Here is a 24,515-nt window from a genome sequence, read left to right on the forward strand (position 1 = left end):
TGTGTCGAAGGCACACTAATGATGTCAAGTCTCATTTGTCTACTTCATTTCCAAGGACTCAAGGTAACAAGATATGCCAGATTTCTCTCTCCCAAATAGACTTTGTGCTATGCTATATGACTTTTAAAGGAGTAGTTGTCTTATATTTTAGTTTATTTTTTTAAAGAAAAAAATGAAGTATTTTTATAATGAATAATCACATATTTAATTAATAAAATTATAGATACAAAAAATAAGTCCTATATTAAAATATAATAAACTAATGTAATAACGAAAATATTAGCACGTATATACCCGACCAACTCGATCAACTCGACCAAGCCCGCTTGGGTTAAGAATTCCCAACCCGAGATTGGGTTGGGGGGTTGAGGTATAGGAATCTTGCATTGGGTTAGGGTTGAGCACCAACTCGGCCCAACCCGCTTGACTTTCAGTGGTAGTGTGTGGTATACCAGCACATCCATTTAGATGGTGTGTTAACGTCACTAACGGCCTGCCAGCAAGTGTGGATTTGTAACCCCTTGTATTCGGAGGCCCCTAAATTAGCAATCCTTCCCTTATATTTGATACCCTAAAGTGTGAATCAACTTTAATCCAAAAGTTCATATCCGTGATATTTTTTAGGGATTTGAATTTAATTACTAATTCAATTTTAATATCTCTAATTAGTGGGATATGTAATTTTTAATACAATGGTTGTGATAAGCCCGCTGAAATATATGCTTTGTCTGAAAATGATGAAATTTCAAGTCTCCAATGGGCCACAAGCACAAGATCATGTATGAGTAACTAACCAACAATTTTTAATCGTTGATTGACATGAACAATGTTTGGACGGTGTTGAACAATGTTTGGATGGAGCTGATTTATATGGACAATGTTTGAACAATGCTGATCATCATTAGTGGGCCATGTGCCCAATAGAATGATAGTGTATAGTGACTATTGAAATGATTTTATAAGCGTAATCCAAGCTCCCACTATGGATTACAAACCCCCTCGAAGAGAGGATTGAAAACCTCCTGGATTTGCAACCCCGTTTACTTTATGCTGCCAAACAAGCAGGGGATTGGAAGCCCCCTCCAATAGTGCCAAATGACCCCTAAGTTCTAAGTTCTGTGAGTCCCACCACGGGGTATATGTTATATCCTTAGTTGTCATTTTATTTGGCTATCTCTTAAAGTGAACAAAAAAGTAATAATGTATTTTTAAAGATTATGCTGACCAAATTATAAAAAATTTGTGAAGGATTGTATGTTTATTATTGAAACCCGTTCACCATGATATTTGACGATGCTGCCCTACAAATGTTTTAATGGTGAGGATCATTGCCTGTTATTTCTAGTGTAATTCACCTGCTACCGTGTTCTATAGATCAAGTGGCAGAATGAGCCAAGATACCCCTGTTTCAACGCTGAACTTTTGGTATGGAAGTAACATGGCCCTACAATTATATATTTATTATATCCATACGGATAATCTATTTTCGAGGATTATTTTAGTTGAGGAGCCGAGCAGTGAAGTGTGAACTGACAGTGGGGATGTACTAATAGCCAATAAAAAAAAGGAAAAACTGCTATTGTATACCGCACACTGCAGACTTGGCTGGTGTGATGGTGTCACTAAGTCCCATGGTTCTCATGATGAGGTACGTATCATAATGTCATTAATTTCTATGGGTCCCATCATGAGGTATGTATTATATCAAAGCCATATAGCAAGTGTACCGCACCATATAAAACAATGGGAGATTAAACATCTACCATTGAAATTCCTTCGGAGTTATAAAAGTATCAGATCATTGTAATGTTTTTTTCCTCTTCATCGGGTCTTTGTAACATCACGAACAGATTAGATGGAAAATAAACGTTATGATGGCCCGACAAATATTTTAATGGTGAGAATCATCGACTCCACTGCTATTTGTAGTGTGGTTCACTTGAGCTTTGGATATGACTTATTTTTGAGCTTATCATATAAAATGATCCATCCAAAAAGGTAAACGGTGTGGATATAAAAAATACATTATAGTGGGCCAATGTAACTTTGTGGGCCGGTGTAACTTTGATCAACTTTGAACCGTTCGTACAACTCGGAGATCGAGGAGCGTCCGCGCTCGTCTTCGCACGACACGTACCTGGGCGAGCCAGGTGGCTGGTGTGTGGTACACCAGCCAATCCGCTTCCGCCCACAACATCTGTATGATCAACTGATGGAAAGCTCAGATCTCACTCACGTGTCACATTGCGGGACACCCCTCTACGTGTGGATGTGTACGGCACCCACACGCGTGTGGAGTCAACAGACCTCCGAGATCTACTTCCCTGCCCTTTCCTCCTTTGCTAGTAGCAGAATCTCTCTCTCTCTCTCTCTCTCTCTCTCTCGCCAGAATGGGAGAAGGCCCTGAAAAAGGTACGAATCTCTCTCTCTCTCTCTCTCTCTCTCACGAAAATGATATTTACACCCATTCAATTTGATTTTTTCGTACACCTATTCTACATCTTTTAAATTCAAACACTACACTACACCACACTAAACTTTGTACTATTCTAATTCCCAAACTGAAAATGGGTGTATGGAAAATCAATCAAGCTGGGTGTAAATACTCTAAACAGTAGCTCTTCTTCTTTAATTAGATAGGTAAAGGGCAAGATCTGATCTTGAAAAACCCTAACACTAATTTTACCTTCCAATTCCAGCTACTATCTCTCCCTCTTCTTTCCTAACCGACAAAACCGCCACGATCTTCGTTGCTGGTGGTCGCGGCCTTGTGGGGTCCGCTATCGTCCGCCGCCTCCGCTCCCTCGGCTTCTCCAATCTCCTCCTCCCATCACATTCCGAGCTCGACCTCACCCGCCAATCCGACGTTGAAGATTTCTTCTCCCGCCACCGGCCTCACTACGTTATCCTTGCTGCCGCCAAGGTCGGCGGCATTCATGCCAATTCCACCTATCCCGCTGACTTCATCTCCATCAACCTCCAGATCCAGACCAATGTGATCGATGCGGCCCACCACCATGGCACGAGGAAGCTCCTCTTCCTTGGATCGTCCTGCATCTACCCCAAATTCGCGCCGCAGCCGATCCCTGAGTCGGCGCTCCTCACCGGCCCGCTCGAGCCCACCAATGAATGGTACGCTGTCGCCAAGATCGCCGGGATCAAGATGTGCCAGGCATACCGGCTGCAGTATGGATGGGATGCTATCTCCTTGATGCCCACGAACCTGTATGGCCCGAACGACAACTTTCACCCCCAGAATTCACATGTGCTGCCTGCTCTGATCCGGCGGTTCCACGAAGCGAAGGTCACAGGGGCAAAGGAGGTGACAGTCTGGGGGACGGGATCGCCACTCCGGGAATTCCTGCATGTGGATGATTTGGCGGATGCGGTGGTGTTCTTGATGGAGGAGTATAGCGGATTGGAGCACGTGAATGTTGGGAGTGGGAAGGAGGTGACTATCAAGGAACTGGCGGAGATCACAAAGGAGGTGGTGGGTTTCGAGGGGGAGCTTGTGTGGGACTCGACAAAGCCGGATGGGACACCGAGAAAGCTCATGGATAGCTCAAAGCTGGCAGGGTTGGGGTGGGTCCCGAAGATCTCGCTGCGGGATGGGCTCGTTGACACATACAAGTGGTATTTGGAGTATCTGAAACAGTAGTGCCGGGTGATATATTTTTTCCCCTTATCTGGGTTTCCGATGCTGTGTTTTTCTTGTGGTTTATTTATCTTTATTTCTTTACCATTCGCAATTGAAATTATGGTGAGTCTTTCTTTATTGCATGAAGCATTCTAGACGATTCTATTTGTCATGTTTTTGTTGTGGTGGCATCGATGTTTTTAATGTACCATTGAGATCAATATTAGATTTTAATGAATTTCTCATGATATCTTCTTTTGTTTGGCTGGTGCGTAGATGATTGCTTTTAGTATTCACTGGATTACAGCATTTTTTTTTTCTTTTTGGTGCATTTGGATGCTCAATTGATTTGAATTGCAATAAATCAAATTCAATAAAGAGTTAGTGTGCAAAGTTGAAGTGGCCTTAGATTCCTATGTTAGCACTGCACCATTTAAAAGATGTTGGTGACTTATTCTTCTGACATGTGGCATTGATGCGCAGCTATCCAGACCATCCAAATTGTGGAACGTATCTCTAAAATCACTCTGATCAAGCAATCCTAACCGCTGAATTTAATGTCTATCAAATGGATGGTTAATAGTAAAATGGTGAGCAGTCGAAATTTGAAGGGAAAAATCAGATGGTTAATCATAATGCTATCTTATCAATGCAATTTTTGAGTTATGCTCTGCCCATAGTTATATCAAGGATTTGTACAGTCTGAATTCCCTATGGCACGTGTATGTTTGAAGAGTCAACACCATTTTTTAAACCGGCCAAAACAAAACTAACAAAGGAGGAGTCTGCCCCCTGTGGTGATAGTCTCTCATTTTAAGTGGAGTTAGGCTAGCCTCACATTGGTTTGTTCGTTTTAACTGAAATGAGTTAGTTTGATTTCATTTGAGCATCCAAGTGCATTTTTGAAAACTTGATAATGATCAGTTCTTCAAATGCTTGATATATAACTTAGTGGTCGACTTAGGATTGTGTTGATTTAAAAATTGGGATTAGGATTTGAAATTTGGTTCTTCAGGTTATGTTGTCACCAATGTTTTAAATATCGACGAAATTGGCCGATATATTCCACGATATATCTTGTATCCCACCCGTGCGATACAAAACGTACAGGTAGTGCCGATATATCCCACATGTTCTGTCGGGAGAGCATTTTCAATTTCCGATCTCTTTTTTGTTGAAATTTTGTTAAATCAATGTCAAATGATTATAAATCCATTGGTTTTTCATGTTTTGCATGAAAATCATGGAGTTGGAGCTTTTATTTCAATATCCATTGGTTCTGCATGTTTTTTTTTTGAAATGTTCTTTCAACCAACTGTTAATTAAGACTATTTTGAAGTATTTAGGAGTATTTGATGAAATGATCATCGCAAACACTTTAATTTCAAAATTTGAGTGTAGGTGGTCCAATTTGGGGAAAATTTGAAATTTCTCCAAATTGCTTGCAATGTTGCACTCCAAACGTGAAATCAAGCATTTGTGGAAATTTTTTTTTTCTTGAGTATTTGTAAGAGAAGAAGTTTGATATCGAATAAACCTCTATCTCTCTCTCTCTCTCTCTCTCTCTCACACACACACACACACACACACACACACACACACACACACAAATATTCTTGCGGGTGTGCTCTTGTCCAATTCTTTGCACAATTCATGTATCGAGATTCTGTTAACTCAATAACTGAGTTGCACCATCTTGGTATTAAAGTGGGTTATATTTGGATATTTTCGTCTCTCCATCATCTCCTGATGGAAGGGGGTGACAAATGAAGAGTTGCGCAAGTAACCCAATTGATCCACACACTCATAAAATGAGTAGATCAACTCACGCATATGGTAGATTGTCTTGGGGGTCTATAAAATGGATGGTGGTGTATGAAGTAGCCACTCCACATTTTCTCAGTTTGTGAGTTTTCTTGGGTATTTGTAAGAGAAGAAGTTTGATATCGAATTAACCTACCTCTCTCTCTCTCTCTCTCTCTCACACACACACACACACACACACACACACATATTCTTGCGGGTGTGCTCTTGTCCAATTCTTTGCACAATTCATGTATCGAGATTCCGTTAACTCAATAACTGAGTTGCACTATCTTGGTATTAAAGTGGGTTATATTTGGATATTTTTGTCTCTGCATCATCTCTTGATGGAAGGGGGTGACAAATGAAGAGTTGCGCAAGTAACCCAATTGATCCACACACTCATAAAATGAGTAGATCAACTCATGCATATGGTAGGGAATCTCACTAATCAAGTGGGTGTGGTCCGTTGTGGAGGGAATCTAAAAACCGAAGTTGGAATACATGGACATGTAGGGGAAGGTCCCCACAACGGTCCCAACCAATAACGGGTGGCCGTAACTTGTGAAGACACTAATGATTGAATCCTTCAATTGCAGAGAGCTCGGAATTAAGGTAGAAATTATGAAATTCCATGGTCATTTGCATGTTGACGATTGCATCAATTGTCTAAGGAAGGTGGAAAAAGGTGTTCGTGTATGAGGAAATTGCGGACAATCAGAAGGTTAAGTTAGTAGCTAGGAAGTTATCTGGTCATGAGTTAGCATGGTAGGATGATCTCCAAGCCAAACAAATTTGCCAAGGTAAGAATAAAGTGAATTCTTAGTAAAAGATGAAAGAGAAACTAAAGAGGAAGTTTACACCTGTGAATCCGTGATTTCTATCAAAAGATGTCACAATATACATCAAGAAAATAAATCCATGAACTGAGGAATTCCATACCTTGACATCATGGGCAGGGTTTCATGATTATGAAGACCAAAATATTTCTAGATATCTCAATGGTTTTCATACTCACGAAACCCTGTCCATGATGTCGAGGTATGGAATTGGCTTTCCAAGATGTATTTGAGATGTCCAATGCATATACACTTTATTAGAAGTTGAGGAGATCATTAATTAGGGACTTGGGAGGCGATTTGGTGTCCTAAGGGATCGTCCTCAACAATGTGGCAGCATGCTAACTTTCCAAATTAGACAACCATAGAGCCTTCCATAGGTCAAGGGATGATGGCCAATGCTTAACAATGAAACCAAACCCCAACATGGGGAAGGTGGTTATGGACAAGGCGCTAGAGACCTAAGGCAGGGCAAAACAACACTCTTTTTGGATACTTTTAAGTGTGGGTAGCTGGGACATCGCTCTTTTCTCTATCTTGAACATCAATCCATAGTTAAAGTGAATTTGGTTAAGGAAGGAGAATATGTTGACGCCACTCTCGACCCTTTGAAAATCGAGGATGATAAAGAATATGTAGAATGTGCATATGATGATGGGGCATATATTGGAGAAGAAGTAATATATGTGTATAGTGATTGGGGCGAGTCGTTGGTTATCCAATTGATTATGCTTTTGACGCCTCGGGTGATGAATGAAGGGCAATCTTTGTGACACAATGTCTTCCGTACCACTTGCACTTCTAGTGGAAATATATGCACGATTTTGATAGACAGGGGAGTAGTAGGGGTGTACACGAACCGAGCTAGCTCGGTTAGCTTGCTCGACTCGACTCAAAAAGCTCGATTCGACTTGGTTTGAAGTTGAGTTTGAGCCGAGTTGAGCTGATTTTTTGAGCTCGAAAATGAGTTCAAGCTGGCCCTAGCACGACTCGACTCGGATCGAACCCAGCTTGAATTGAACTCGGATCGAACCATTTTGGTGACTCGGTTGCTTTGATATTGATGTTGCTCACCAAGTGTTTGATGAAATGACTCAAAGAAGTGTGACTGGTGGCAAGGAAGGTATGTGTATGAAACCAACACCCTTTTTTTCTTGATTTTTATGTTGCTTAGAAAGTGTTTGATAAAATACCTATAAAACCATTGCTGCTGTCTCAATTACAGTGAGATTTTGAAGGTGCAGTCAAAGTGTTTGTGAAAATGCTGCAATGGCGAACTCAGCTCGAACTGGCCCGAGCTGAGCTGGCCAGTCAGGCTCGAGGACCGAGCCGAGCCGAGCCGAGTTCGAGCTGAGATCAGCTAGTGGCCGAGCCGAGTCGAGCTGAGGCCAGCTCGACTCAGTTCGACTTGATGTACACCCCTAGGGAGTGGTGAGAACATTGTCTCGCAAGAAATGGAGATAGAAATTAAAATTTAAAGAGCACAAGCATCTACTTCTATACCAGATTTGTTGGTTCAAGGAAAGGCGGAGAAGTTTGGGTTAACTTTAGGTGCACAGTTTTCTTTTTATATTGGGTGGAGTACAAGGTTGAGGTATGGTGTGATAAGGTCCGCATGGATACATGCCATATTTTACTGGGGAGACCGAGGTTATGGGTCTGAGATATGGTGCATCTGACTTGGGTTGGAAAACTCCATGCCAGTTTGAAATTGGGATGAGCAAATTCGGGTTGGGTTAGGTCGGTTTGGGAATAATAACACGTATTTGGGTCAGGGTCCGGTCAGTTTAGGGTTGAGTGTAGAGGATTTCAGGTTGGGTTAGGGTCGTGCAGCTCTAGTTGGAATTCAGATCAGGTTGAATTATGGGTTGGGTCCTCTTGAGGTTGGATTGGGCTCGGGTTGAGCCTCAACCTGACCCAACCCATCTGAGTTACGCCTCAGCAGAACTGTACCCATAAAGAGTTCAGCAATTAACTCTATTATGAAGACGCCCGTTGCATCTTTTTCATGCAGCCATCCCTTGCGTATGGTGTAAAGAGGAACCGGAGATGGTTCTTTTGATCAGGAAGAGACTACTCTGGCAACGGATGCAACATCCTTTTACAGCCATTGCGGAGGAATCTCCCATCATCCCAAGGGATGATCAATGGCTGGATCTTAACTCCGGAGGGGAAACTATTTACCCAATGTGTGGGAGAGACCTGCGGAAGCATAATTTCAAAAACCAAGACTCGGCTCGGGACTCAGTTCAGTCACCGGTTTGGGTTGATCAGGCATGTCACTATTTCTTCTTCTTCTTTTGATTGGTGGGTTATTTTTTATTATTTTCATTGTAAAATAAAGTATTATTTTCATATTTTGGGATGGGAATCCTCTGTTCTTGAAGATTGGGCATTCACATCCAGGGAGCCTTCATAACCATCAATCATCATCATCATTTTTCAGATTTTGGGTCATGATCCTCTAATCTACTAGATGTTTTGAGTGTCCACCATCTGTGGGAAGACCCATTAGATCTAGAGAAATACTTTGACACTCTGGCATGGTGTGATGGATGATATGCGGGCAGTTATAAATTATTTAGAAATTGCATATGTAGCATGCAAGCAATTCAAGCTAATTTGTTGAAATTATGGGTACCAGTTTAGATATATCATGAACAAAATATTACTCTTATCTGGTCATCGAATTATTAGATTGGTGGACATTTATTGGACAGTTAAAAACAAAAAAAAATATCCAATGGTCTTATTTCCACAAAAAAAAAAAGTGTCCACAGATCAGAGGTTAGGATAGTTAAAATTCTGGTTTTAGATTGTAACTAGATGACAGTGGGTTTCACAATCTAGTCTGTTTACTTTGAGTTAATATATGTTACATCTACCATTTCTTTGTACCTGGGTATCAAGTGTCATACACAGCCAGAGTATCAAATAATCCCCCCTTAGATCTATGGAACCACCACCCTCACCACCTTCTTGGGGAAGAGCCACTTTGGAGGAGTCGGCTACAGGATAGAGTTCTGCTAGACAGCTTGCAATCCGTTTGGACAATCCGTTCACATGAGTGGAACTCATCTCATCAGGCCAAAGATGCCATCATGGTGTTGCCTCCTGTTTGTACCGATAGTATATTCTACACAAGGTATTCTGTAATGGTAACGGTGGCCATAATGGCCACCACCGTTATGTTACGATACAGGTTGTAATGGCCATTATGGCCCCCCATAACGGCCATTACGGTCTCTCTCTCTCTCTCTCTCTCTGGTTTGCCATTACGACCCCATAACGTGTAACGGTTGCTATTGTTACCTTTACACAACGGCTTTTACAGCTGTTACAAGACACTATGATTCTACATATGTAACTCAGTGGAAAACAACTTGTCTTAACATAAGATATGGAGATCTGATCACCTACAGGAAACTGTATCGTAACTTATGGTATTGTACCATGCCCCCTTTTTCGGAAATCAGTTACAAGAAAGTAACTGGCTTCACCATGATCCTCTTATTAGGTGGATTTCTCCTGTATGTTGAGTCAGACCATCGGTTTTCCATTGCTTCCAACAGTGTGGCCCACCTTATGATTGGATTGGCCTTTTTTTTTTTTTTTGGCCAAGTGATCTTGATGCTGTGTTATACCGTTTTAATGGTATTAACATCCAAAGAAGTGGCATGTTGGTGGTGAAATATGGTACAGTGACACTAGTTTTGGTACCTTGCATGTAGGTGATAAACTCTCTGACATATGATACAGCCATTGTATCTGATTGTTTTTCATCCTTAAAACACACGAAGGATAACATAATCTCCAGCCCAACAAGTATTCAGTGCATGAGTAGATTTAGCAGTCGTTTGAGAGCATGCAAGCGGTGTGAATTGGTGCATTTGGGATATAGTGTAATTGATGTGAATTGGAATTCAATTCACATCAGAGACCCCAAAAAGGGGTGTTTTGAAATCACATAAAAAGCATGTGAATCCATTTAACATGTATTGTGTTTTGAAATCACATAAAAAGCATGTGAATCCAATTCACATGTATTATGATCACCACCAATTCACACGTAAAGGTCATGTCTCTTACTTCCTCTCCACCAATGCATTCCAAAACAGTAAGCTGGTGGATTTCTATTACATCCGGTGGGCTTTCAAAGACAACTAGTGATTGTCAAAGACAATTGGTGGTTCCAATTCACATATATTTTATGGTGATTGGTAATGCATATCAAATAATACTCTTTCCAACGACTCCATAGGCTTGGAAGGATGATTCTATTTGATTGATAGGGTTTTTAGATTTGAATATGTTCTTAGCTTTTAATGATCAATCTGTTCATGGGGAGTAGTTCCAAATACAAATTCTTAAAATATATACTATACTCTTTTTAATATTTGAAAAATCGTTTAAGGTGAGTAAGGACAAATCTATTTGATAAAGTCATTATATCTATTGGTATATTTTTTTGGCAAAACTCTCAATTTATGAGTGGGCGTGGCTTGTGTATAACACAGGGAGAGAAGTGATATTAATTGATTTATTATTATTATTATTTTAAATCTTTTTTTTATAAAAGAGACTAAGAATGAGTATTGTATACCTTTTATCATCTTGGTTTTGTAACGTTACAACATTAGAGTTATGTATTCCCTATACAATGTATTACCAATCATACAAATGATTTGAATCATTGGAAGATTACTCATAAACCCAAAGGCTAATGGCCTGCAATGGTCTCAGTTTCAGTGTTGGAATGTGCATATACTACCAAAAATCTAAAAACATGTGATTATGTGAAATTCACTCACGTTATATCCGTTGACCCCTATTCATTTTATTACATTAACCCAAAAACCATGCAAATCTAAAACTATAATGGGCCACGGTACAGGAAAAAGTGAAGATAAAGTTCAAAATAAATAACAATCATCCTTGCCACAAATGTATCCTAAAAACTGAATTTTTTATGATGGGCCAGGCAATACGTTCACACGTGGCAGGCCCACCATCCAGCTCATCCAAACAGCCAGCCCGGTGGGCATTGTGAAAGATCTTGATAGGACTGCATCGTGTGTGGTCCTACCAACGTGTGTTGGGAAAGAGCGGCTACTCATTAGATCCGAGTCATTCAGAGGTGGGTCCCACCGTATGTAGCTGTGGCCTGAAAAAATCAGGGCGATTTGGCCATCACATGTTTCGTAGGATGCATTATCATCAATCGATCCTATTTCACGGTCCAATCTTTCCATGGAAGGATCCCACCTTATGGATGGCCCAGATCTTTGGATGGCCCAGATGTTGGATCTGGGACACGAATATATGTGCAAATTTCAGTATGAAGAGTTTAAGTGATCGGTCTTGCACACCAAGATCTACCGTAGATTTCACCTGGTGATGATCCCAGCCATCCATCAGATGCTCAACCACACGGATTAGATGATCTTAACCAACCAGCAGATAATTTTCTGCCTAGCGAATGAGGAAGTTTGGTGGGCCGTTGATCATTTGTGTTTCTAACCATCCATTTTCAAGGGGCTAGGCAGACGGTTAGGATTCAAAATATCGATTGAATCGATGCATCTTGCCAGTTGCAAACGCGCCATCATGGCACATAGATCCAATCCATCCATCCGAGGTGTACTGCTGTGTAGTTGCCCTGGCCCAGGAAACAGGTAGGTCCACTGGTCAGGTGGGCCACTGTTTACAAAATAATGTACGGCTGAGTTTTCTAACCGTCCACCTGTTTCTATCATGCTTGGATCAGCTTCATTTTTTGGTGAGAATGACCTAATCAACATATTGGATGTCAAATAAACAGTACAGTGGGCCTTAGGAGGATTTAATGGTGGATATTCAATCACTAGTTTTTTCCTGTGGTGTGGTCCACCTTAGAGTTATATTCCTCTCGTTTTTGGGATCAAGTCATAAAATGATCTGTAAAAATGGATGAACGGCATGGATGAAACACATACATCATGGTGATAAAGTGCAGCGATTATCCTAACAACATTGTATGATTACATAATTGCTTTATTAACAATAAAATTATAATGATTGTATTTTTTTCATATTTTAATGTTAAATCATCACATTTATACATAATATTACTTGTTAGGATTTAAAATATTCAAAAATATATTAGAAAAAGTGTAATAATTATAAATTCTTTTAACGTATTTTTGAAAACATTTGCATTTGATTAACAAATTTCACATTCGGTTTGGCAATGCGAAAATGATAATGACTGTGCTTTTCCTATACATGATCATGATAATTGATAATCTAAACATGCCCTAACTTGAATTGAGACTATTAGATGTGTATCTCATCCCATCACATTAAAGGTTTGGATCACCAAACCATGGCCCCACGTGTATCACTCTTTTTGAGCTAATAGAACCATGCGGACGACCACCATTTTCCCTCCCAAATGTATGGAATTAGTGCACTATTATTGTAATTAGGGCTCGGCATAAATGAGTAAGGTCTAACTCTTTGGACCTGTTAAGAAGTTGGATATGGGTCTCACCTTTTTATACTTGGTAAAGTTCAAATCCATTAGCAGGCTTATAGACTTGAACTTGGCTTTATAGAGCCTTTGTTACAAGGGCTCCCTATGTCTACTTCTTTCATGGGGAAGTATAACAAAGAAGAGAAGAAGTGGATGTACGCTACATCAATAAATCATAACTGTTGATTTCTTAAGATTGGCATATGATCATTTCAAAAATTAATTATTCAATTAAAATAATTTATAAAAGCAAATTTGGTCAACTCAATCATTTTGATTTCTGATAAAATTTTGAGCATACAAGGACTGCAAATCAATTGTTAAAAATTATAATCTTCGACGGAAATTTAATCAACCACCCAATACACCATGATCTACTTAAAAGGCTTATATATATATATAAGTTAAGCTTTCCCAACTTATCCATTAGCTATAACAATATTTTACTTTTATGAAAAATAACTAAGTTAGACTTGATAGTATATTTCGCATCAAACTTATTTAACTTTTTTAATTAATAATATAAAAACTTTTTAAAAAGCTCCTAACTAAATTTGTCAAGTCTTGTCCATAATAATAATAATAAGGCATCAATCCTAACCAACACATACCCAAAGACTTCTTTAGATTAAAAGAATTCGAGATGACCATGGATGCTGATCTTATGGGTGCTTCCTATGAGGTTGAGCTCTGTGAGTCCCACCATTATCTATGTTGGATATCCAGTCCATGATCAAATCTACCCTTCCATGGTAGGCCATGAGCCTAAAATCAGGCCAAGGGGGCTACACTAAAATGAAAGTTGACAACCACACATCGAAACCTTCAAGTTTGTTTATAGGTCCATGAGGATGTGGTTGGGATATCCAACCCATCCATTGTATGTGTCCCACTTATGAGAGGGGTCACATGAAGTTTCAGCCACATCAAAAGCTCAGGTGGGCCCCACCAAGTGGTTTTAGATGTTTTAGGCACAATTTCACATGGTTTCAAATGGTAGTGTGGCCAAGTATAAGGTGTTGACTTTCCATTTGGCAAATTAAAGTTCAATTGCTTAATAATAGATTCACAATCCTAATAATTAGGACTGTTTCTTATTTACGCTTACATGATATGATGTATTAATGAAGAGTGGGTGTTATGAGAAAAGTAATTGAGATCTTGTGAATATTAATCTTTTCTGGCACCTGCTGGCAATGCAAATCAAGAATATCTTTTTAGGACCATCAGATGTGGATGAAGTCATTAGCGAATAGAATGATGATATCATCAGTAAATAGTATATATGAAATGGGTGGACTAAATCCATTCAAATAGATGGGAAAGAATAGGTTAATTGAAGTATTAATTATGTTGTAGGTTATATATATATATATATATATATATATATATAGAGAGAGAGAGAGAGAGAGAGAGAGAGAGAGAGAGAGAGAGAGAGAGAGAGCTTTTGCTTGAAATATAAATAGGAAAAGTGAGAGTGGATTGCCTTGTTAGAGCAATCTTATTTAGTTTTTTGTTTTTTTTTTTTTCATCATTGGGAAAAAAATTGTCAACTGAAAAAATATCACATATATTAGTTGGATATGAACTTTTGCTAATAATCATTTCTTTCTTACCAATGTATCACATACATAGAACATCATATCTGTGTAAAAGTGGGCCACACCATGATATTCACTTGTTATGAAGATCAAGCTCTCTAGTAACTAGTTGGGCTACACCAGTACACTAAGTCATGCCATAGGTTGTCTATTAATTTTGATGTTGTGTGAAAGGCCTAATTTTGTTTATCTATCCCACTTGATTTTTAGATCTACCCCGACATACTGGATGTACAGTGTAGATGTTGCAAATTCATCACAGTGGCCCCACATGGGCTTCTAAATCTAGTCTTCCATGGGAAGTTACAACAATGGAGAAAAGAATTGGGCATAGGATATGTCAACAAAATATTAATTTTATAAAATAATACATATGATGATTTCAAAATAATTTATAAAGAGTAAATTTGGATATAATTATATTGATTAATTATTTTGATTTTTGACTAAATAGTATATACTTAAGAATGTAGATCATTTGTCAAAAATTTTAATCTTTTCATGAAACTTGATCAACCACCCAATACACTATAATCCACCTAAAAGGCTCATATATTAGTAAATCAATGTATAATGATATATGGAATAAGCTATCCTAAATTATCCATTAGTCATAAACGCATTAGTATACAAATCTCACTATTTGCCGCACCCACTTGGGAATTGATATCAAGACCTTAGTGTTGAAATCAAGTTATCTTCACTCAGTCTACCACTTGAGTTATAGATCAATTTAAGTATTTTACATTAAACTCGTCATATTTTATTCATTAAGCATAAAATAATTCATTGGATTGAAAGAGTTGCATTCCAATTATATCTTGTTCTAATAAATAATGCATTTTACATCAATGGTTGTTGAGCTCAATTTCTTGAAAATTTTTATCTAGGTTAGTGGATCACCATCAATAACAAGGATGATAATTGGAAAGTAGACATGAATTGGTAAGGGAGGTTGATACGAGAGCTTTGATTAGAGTGAGTTTTCTTGCTAGAGGATAATTAGGGCTCAACATAAATGAGTAAGGTCTAACTCTTTGGACCTTTTAAGAAGTTGGATTTGGGTCTCACCTTTTTATACTTGGTAAAGTTCAAATCCATTGGTAGGCCTATCAACTTGAACTTGGCTCTGTAGAGCCTTTGTTACAAGGGCTCCCTATGTCTACTTCTTTCATGGGGAAGTATAACAAAGAAAAGAAGAAGTGGATGTATGCTACATCAATAAATTATAACTGATCATTTCAAAAATTAATTATTCAATTAAAATAATTTATAAAAGCAAATTTGGCCAACTCAATCATTTTGATTTCTGATAAAATTCTGAGCATGCAAGGACTGCAAATCAATTGTTAAAAATCGTAATCTTTGGGGCAAATTTAATCAACCACCCAATACACCATGATCTACTTTATATATATATATATATATATATATATATATATATATATATATATATATATATATATATATATATATATATATATATATATATAAAATACAAGTTAAATCCCTATTAAGACCAGGTCTTCTCAAGTCAATGTATAACTATAGCAAGTTTAGGAAGTACAAGCTAATACCAGACACTAAGATCTAAGCTTGATGTTCTAGATATGGCCTATGTATGCATGCACATACACACACTCCACACATGTGGGGATAATATCACATGCTCGAGAATGATCACACGATATATAATGACCTATGGAATAAGCTTTCCCAACTTATCCATTAGCTATAATAATATTTTACTTTTATGAAAAATAATTAAGTTAGACTTGATAGTATATTTCGCATCAAACTTATTTAACTTTTTTAATTAATAATAGAATTTTTTTTTAAAAAGTTCCTAACTAAATCTGCTTAAGTCATGTCCATAATAATAATAATAATAATAAAGCATCAATCCTAACCAACACACACCCAAAGACTTCTTTGGATTAAAAGAATTCGAGATGACCATGGATGCTGATCTTATGGGTGCTTCCTATGAGGTTGAGCTCTGTGAGTCCCACCATGATCTATGTTGGATATCCAGTCCATGATCAAATCTACCCTTTCATGGTAGGCCATGAGCCTAAAATCAAGCCAGGGGGGCTACACTAAAATGAAAGTTGACAACCACGCATCGAAACCTTCAAGTTCGTTTATAGGTCCATGAGGATGTGGTTGGGATATCCAACCCGTCCATTGTATGTATCCCACTTATGAGAGGGGTCACATGAAGTTTTAGCCATATCAAAAGCTCAAGTGGGCCCCACCAAGTGGTTTTAGATGTTTTAGGCACAATTTCACATGGTTTCAAATGATACCAAGTATAAGGTATTGACTTTCCATTTGGCAAATTAAAGTTCAATTGCTTAATAATAGACTCACAATCCTAATAATTAGGACTGTTTCTTATTTACGCTTACATGATATGATGTGTTTAATTAAGAGTGTGTGTTATGAGAAAAGTAATTGAGATCTTGTGAATATTAATCTTTTCTGGCACCTGCTGGCAATGCAAATCAAGAATATCTTTTTAGGACCATCAGTTGTGGATGAAGTCATTAGCGAATAGAATGATGATATCATCAATAAATAGTATATATGAAATGGGTGGACTAAATCTATTCAAACAGATGGGATAGAATAGGTCAATTATGTTGTAGGTTATATATATATATATATATATATATATATATATATATATATATATATATATATATATAGAGAGAGAGAGAGAGAGAGAGAGAGAGAGAGAGAGAGAGAGAGAGAGAGCTTTTGCTTGAAATATAAATAGGAAAAGTGAGAGTGAATTGCCTTGTTAAAGCAATCTTATTTAGTTTTTTTTTTTTTTTTTTTATCATTGGGAAAAAAATTGTCAACTGAAAAAATATCACATATAATAGTTGGATCTGAACTTTTGCTAATCATCATTTCTTTCTTACCAAATGTATCACATACATAGAACATCATATCTATGCAAAAGTGGGCCACACCATGATATTCACTTGTTATGAAGATCAAGCTACTCTAGTAACTAGTTGGGCCACACCAGTGCACTAAGTCATGCCATAGGTTGTCTATTAATTTTGATGTTGTGTGAAAGGCCTAATTTTTTTTTATCTATCCCGCTTGATTTTTAGATCTACCCCAATATAATGGATGTACGGTGTAGATGTTGCAAATTCATCACAGTGGCCCCACATGGGCTTCTAAATCTAGTCTTCCATGGGAAGTTACAACAATGAAGAAAAGAATTGGGCATAGGATATGTTAACAAATTAAAAATATTAATTTTATAAAATAATACATATGATGATTTCAAAATAATTTATAAAGAGTAAATTTGGATATAATTATATTGATTAATTATTTTGATTTATGACTAAATAGTATGCACTTAAGAATGTAGATCATTTGTCAAAAATTCTAATCTTTTTTATGAAACTTGATCAACCACCCAATACACTATAATCCACCTAAAAGGCTCGCATATTAGTAAGTCAATGTATAATGATATATGGAATAAGCTATCCTAAATCATCCATTAGTGATAAACACGTTAGTACACAAATCTCACTGTTAGCCACACCCACTTGGGAATTGATACCAAGACCTTAGTGTTGAAATCGAGTTATCTTCACTCAATCTACCACTTGAGTTATGGATCAATTTAAGTATTTTACATTAAACTCGTCATTTTTATTCATTAAGCATAAAATAATTCATTGGATTGAAAGAGTTACATTTCAATTATATCTTGTTCTAATAAATAGTGCATTTTACATCAATGGTTGTTGAGCTCAATTTTTTGAAAATTTTTATCTATGCTAGTGGATCAGTATCAATAACAAGGATGATAATTGGAAAGTAGACATGAATTGGTAAGGGAGGTTGATATGAGAGCTTTGATTCGAGTGAGTTTTCTTGATAGAGGATAAGGAATCGACTTTCCAAATGGCTTGTTAAAATTCAATTGCTTAATAATGAGCTCATAATATTCATGATTATTTGATATGATGTATTTAATGATAGATGTTATTAGAAAATTAGGTCAACAACTTGTGAAATAACCTATTTTTTCACACCTCCTAGGCATGCAATTCAAAGATATTTCTTAATAAAGGCCTTATGTGAAGGGAGTCATTAGCAAGGAAAATGATATCATCAGCAAACAATACATGTGAAATGGGTAAAAGAAATCCATTCAATCTAATGGGGAAGAATATTGAGGAATCATGTTGTAGGTAATTATTTAGGTATGTCAATAAAGCTTCTGCTTGAAATATAAGTAGGAAAAGAAAGGGCGAACTGCTTTGCGAGAGATCTCTTTTTTGGGCTTGTTAATTTTCATTATTGAATATAATTGTTAACTAAAAAAATGACCGCATACAATGGTTGGATGTGAACTTTTGCCAATAGTTATTTCTTTCTTGCTAATGTATTACATGCCTAAAGTGGAAGCAGATTGGGTACTGAGTGACTTAATATGCACTAAGTTATGCTTATCCATGCCATCCATCCCTTTTTCTAGGTCATTTTATGGCATGAGCCCAAACTCGAAGCTTGTCCAAAGCTCAAGTGGACCACACCATAGGAAAAATAGAGTTAATTATGTTCACTAATGAAACCTTCCTAAGGCCCATAGTGATCTTTATTTATCATTTAACTTGTTCATAAGGTTACATAGACATGGATGAAGGAAAAACACAAATATCAGCTTTGTTACGGGGAAAATCGAACTGGCCCCTCACATGGGAAGAGCAACCATTATCTATGGTGATATGCCCCTGAGCTGGGGAGACCGAGGTCCAAGTAGAAGGGTCATCGATACGGGATGAGTAATTCTTCTTGCTCAGAGGTGAGCTACCGAGCTAAGCCATCAGAGTACAAAGCTCAGTAGGAGAGGACTCACCCCTCCAGGAATGCCTATAGTACAAGTAAGGAACTCGTGGGGAAGGAGCTCGAGCCTCGAGCTCCCCAACATCCCGAGGTGACCAGGATGACCACTGCTAGAGAGCCAATACGAGAAATTTGAAGGAAATATCATCTCAGATTCGGAAGAGAAAGATTTGGCCTAATCTCGACCAAAAATCAATTCGACATATTTGGGATGAGAATCCCCATCAGAATTGGGACTCTCCAGTGTATCATGTTAAGAGACGACAATTTAGAACCTCCGCCTAGAATCTACATATACTACTACTCGAAACTGGAGAAGGGAAAAAAGAGGTGAGATCTAAACCCTAATCTTGATCGCTGAGATCATTAACAAGCTTGACTTAGGCATTGGAGCCCCCAACTATCCACATCTTTCCTATCTTCTGCAGGCCCATTCCCATTTGGGGGCCTAATTCTATACACCCAACATCTATTCACCAAAATCCCCATGACAACAAGCTTGATCTAAAACTTTTGTGCCCTTAAGAAGTTTTTAACAACAAGCATCCAATTCCTACTATTACTTGTAGTGTGGTCCACTTGAGCGTTGGATATGGCTCAATTCTAGGCTTATACTCTAAAATGAGCTAATAAAATTATCACACAGACAACATGAATAAGACACATACATCACAGTGGGCTCCACAAAGTTGACTCAGTACACTATCCATTCTCCATGAAACATTATACCTGTGCAAAAGTTGGCCCCACCATGATGAGCACTTGATATGAAAATCAAGTTGCTAAAGTCATTAGTTGACCACACTAGTAAACTAAGTCATACAATAGGTTGTCCATTAATTTTGATGCTGGGCAAATTATGAACCTAATTTTCATACCAAGTGATCATTATGGTGTGGCCCACCTTGTACATGGATCAACTGTTCAATACATATGACACTTGTTTATGCACGTGAAAGTTCGAACCAAACTGTTCGGTACATAAGACATTTATTGGTGTACATTAAAGTTCACAAAGAGTAGTCGTACACAATCTCTTTATGAAAAAGCAAATGCTATAGACAAAGAGCTTCTTGTGTGTAGATGCATTTGAACGAGGGAGCAGTCATCATCGAAGGTGGCTGTCTATCGTCGAACGCCTCTTTATGGCCACCATGCAAACATCTCATGTTTGTGGGACCCACACATCTCTCTATTGTGTAGATCAATGTAAGTATTTCACATCAAACTAGTCATACTTTATTCATTAAGCATAAAATAATTCATTGGATTGAATGAGTTGCATTTCAATTATATCTTGTTCTAATAAATAGTGCATTTCACATCGATAGTTGTTGAGCTCAATTTTTAGAAAAATTACCTCTAAGTTAGTAGATCACCATCAACAACAAGGATGATAATTGGAAAGTAGACATGAATTGGTAAGGGAGGTTGATATGACAACTTTGATTAGAGTGAGTTTTCTTGCTAGAGGATAAGGAATTGGCTTTCCAACTGGCAAGTTAAAATTCAAATTGCTTAATAATGAACTCATAGTATTCATGATTATTCGATATGATGTGTTTAATGATAGGTGTTATTAGAAAATTAGGTCAAGAACTTGTGAAATAACCTATTTTTTCACACCTCTTGGGCATGCAATTCAAGGATATTTCTTAATAAAGGCCTGATGTGATGGGAGTCATTAGCAAGGAAAATGATATCATCAGCAAATAATACATGTGAAATGAGTGAAAGAAATCCATTCAATCTGATGGGGAAGAATATTGAGGAATCATGTTGTAGATAAATTATTATTATTATTATTATTATTTTCTTCTATTATAGGTATGTTGATAGAGTTTCTGCCTGAAATATAAGTAGGAAAAGAAAGGGTGAATTGATTTGTGAGAGATCTCTTTTTTGGGCTTGTTAATTTTCATTATTAAATAAAATTGTCAACTGAAAAAATGATCACATACAATGGTTGGATGTGAACTTTTGCAAATAGTTAATTCTTTCTTGCTAATGTATTACATGCCTAAAATGGAAGCACATTGGGTATTGAGTGACTTAAAATGCAATAAGCTCTGCTTATCCATGCCATCCATCCCTTTTTCTATATCATTTTATGGCATGAGCCCAAACTTAAAGCTTGTCCAAAGCTTAACTGGACTACACCATAGGAATAGTAGAGTTAACGATGTCCAATGATGAAACCTTCCTAAGGCCCATAGTGATCTTTATTTGTTATCTAACCTATTCATAGGGTTACATAGACATGGATGAAGGGAAAACACAAATATCAGCTTTGTTGCAGGAAAAATTGAACTGGTACCTCACATGGGAAGAGCGACCATTATTTATAGGTGATATGCCCCTGAGCTGGAGGGACAAGCAGAAGGTTCATCGACACTAGATGAGTCGTTCCTCTTGCTCAGAGGTGAGCTACCGAGCTGAGCCATCAGAGGACGAAGCTCGATAGGAGAGGACTGACCCCTCTAGGAATGTCTATAACATGGTTAAGGAACTCGTGGGGAAGGAGCTCGAGCCCCGAGCTCTCCAGCATCCCAAGGTGACTAGGATGACCACTACCAGAGAGCCGGTACGAGAAATTCGGAGGAAATATCGTCTCAGATTCAGAAGAGAATGATCTAGCTTGATATCAACTGAAAATCAATCCGACATATTCGGGATAAGAATCCCCATCAGAATTGGGACTCTCCAGCGTATCATGTTAAGAGACGACAATTCAGAACCTTCGTCCAAACTCTACATATACCACTACTCTAAACTAAAAAGGGGGAAAAAAGAGGTGAGATCTAAATCCTAATCTTGATCGTTGAGATCATCAACAAGCTTGACTTAGGCATCGGAGGCCCCCAACTATCCACATCTTTCCTATGTTTTGCATGTCTATTGGAGGGGCTAATTCTATACACCTAGCATCTATTCGCCAAAATCCCACGACAATAAGCTTGATCTAAAACTTTTGTACCCTTAAGAAATTTTCAACGACAAGCATTCAATTCCTACTATTACTTGTGGTGTGGTCCACTTGAGCATTGGATATGGCTCAATTCTAGACTCAAGCCCTAAAATGAGCTAATAAAATCATAAGGACAAAATGAATAAGATACATACATTACAGTGGGCTCCACAGAGTTGACTCAGTACACTATCCATTCTTCGTAGAACGTTATACCCGTGCAAAAGTGAGCCCCACCATGACGATCACTTGATATGAAAATCAGGCCGCTCAAATCATTAGCTTAACATACTAGTAAACTAAGTCATACCATAGGCTGTCCATTGATTCTGATGTTGGGCAAATCAACCTAATTTTTCATACCACGTGATCATTATGGTGTAGCCCACCTTCTACATGGACCAGATCATTATGGTGTGTCCCACCTTCTACATGGACCAACTGTTCAATACATATGACACTTGTTTATGTATGTGAAAGTTTGGACCAATTGTTCATAACATAAGACATTTATTGGTGTACCTTAAGGTTTACAAACAATAGCAATACATAATCTCTCCGTGAAAAAGCAAATGCTATGGACAGAGCTTATTGCGGGTAGATGAATTTTAACAAGTGGGCAGTCATCATCTAAGGTGGCTGTCCATCGTCGAACCCCTCTTTATGGCCACCATGCAAAAGTCTCATGTTTGTGGTCCCACACATCTCCCTGTAATACCGAATTGGTTTGGCTAGTGACCCATCCACTAGCCAATGGCTAATGGTCGGTGATATGTGGACCCCATCATGATGTATGCATTTCATCCATCCTGTCCACCCGTTTTTTCAGATCATTTTATGGTATGAACCTAAAAATGAAGTATATCAAAATCTCAAGTGGACCACACAGTGTTGATTGAACTCCCACCATTAAAAACTTAGACGCTACAAAAGTTTTGGATCAAGTTGATATTTATTTTTTTTCCCTTCATCCAGCTCTGTATGACCTAATTAACAGGTTGGATGTCAAATAAACACTACAATCGGCCCTGGGAGGTTTTAAACGGTGGACATTCAATCGATACTGTTTAACCGTGGTGTGGTCCAAATGAGATTTAGATCTGCATCGTTTTTTGGATCAAGCCATAAAATAATCTTTAAAAATGAATGGACGGTGTGGATAAAACACATACATCACAGTAGGGCCTACAGAGCACTACCACTACCCACCTGGCTAGTGGCAGCGTCACTAGCCAAACCGCGTCCAATACTACACCCGCATGCGACTGCACGCGCCGACGTGGCATCATCCAAGCTGCTCATCAAGTGGGTCTCACCGGGTAATCAGCATAGCCCACAATCAGGCTGGTCCAATTATCAAGTGGGCCTCATGTGTACAATACAACACAAAAATAAGAAGGAAAAAAAAAAAAAAAACAGCCGTCCACACAAGCTATTTCTAGGCCAGGACATCTAAATGGTGGGTCCAATCCAACTAGCGGTGTAGATGTCCTATGCGTGTGACCGTACACATGGGTAGGTGATCTACCATCCCATCCGTTCAAAATCCATACATGAGATAGTACAAGAAAAGGTAATCCACCATCCCATCCATCCAAATCCATCGATCCATGATGATGGCTAGTGATTCTCAAGTAGCCCACTTTCAATGTCCACATTCAATGAACGATTATTTGGACACGAGCTCTATCTGGCATAGATTCGTTAAAACGAAAACAATGGAAATTAGCTTTTTGGAAAAAGATTAGTACCATGCTTTAATATAATAAAGAGATTCCACGATCTCAAGATAACCAAATCCCAAAGTGGTGTGAATGGACGGTCTAGATTCGCCAAACAAAGGTTGGAGGAATCCTCACCGGCAATTATCTAGCACATGAGATGTTGGGTGGCGGATCCGATCCCTTGGTCTTGTTGATCCCGTCGGTAGATGTCCCTTATTAAAAATCAACACGTGAACGGATTATCCTACCCATTGGTTTCTCTTCATTTTTATCTAGGCCGTCCATCTGCTTTGATGATCAGGCTCTGCATTTGAGAATGTAGTCTTTTCATTTGAGAACGGGTGATCCCCTCCGTAGATTAAAGCTGATTGGACGATCTAGTCTCTGCGATTTCGATGGTGGGGCATGGACCACATGCATTGGAGATGCTCCATCCATTATTTGAGCAGAGAATTTGGAAGATCTCGATTCCTATACGCCTATGCAATATAACTGTGCATCTATACAAGTCCTCGTAGAATCAGCTTATTCTACGAACTACA

General features: G+C 38.2%; 2 protein-coding genes across 2 annotated transcripts in view; both read left to right on the forward strand.

Moving 5' to 3' along the window:
• Nucleotides 1-24,515, forward strand: part of LOC131256887 (uncharacterized) — a 73,217-nt gene that overhangs the window by 32,977 nt on the left and 15,725 nt on the right. The window lies entirely within an intron of this gene.
• Nucleotides 2,253-3,899, forward strand: LOC131256886 (GDP-L-fucose synthase 1-like). The gene is made up of 2 exons (XM_058257970.1): nt 2,253-2,412; nt 2,700-3,899. The coding sequence occupies exons 1-2, from the start codon at nt 2,391-2,393 to the stop codon at nt 3,656-3,658; spliced, it is 981 nt and encodes a 326-aa protein (XP_058113953.1). The 5' UTR covers nt 2,253-2,390; the 3' UTR covers nt 3,659-3,899.

Source organism: Magnolia sinica, chromosome 9 (genome assembly GCF_029962835.1).
Source record: "Magnolia sinica isolate HGM2019 chromosome 9, MsV1, whole genome shotgun sequence".
NCBI lineage: Eukaryota > Viridiplantae > Streptophyta > Magnoliopsida > Magnoliales > Magnoliaceae > Magnolia > Magnolia sinica.

Coding starts and splice junctions, on each gene's coding strand:
- LOC131256886 (XM_058257970.1), top strand. CDS start 2,391: ATGGGAGAAGGCCCTGAAAAAG. Junction 2,413..2,699: donor GGGAGAAGGCCCTGAAAAAG/GTACGAATCTCT, acceptor TTCCAATTCCAG/CTACTATCTCTCCCTCTTCT.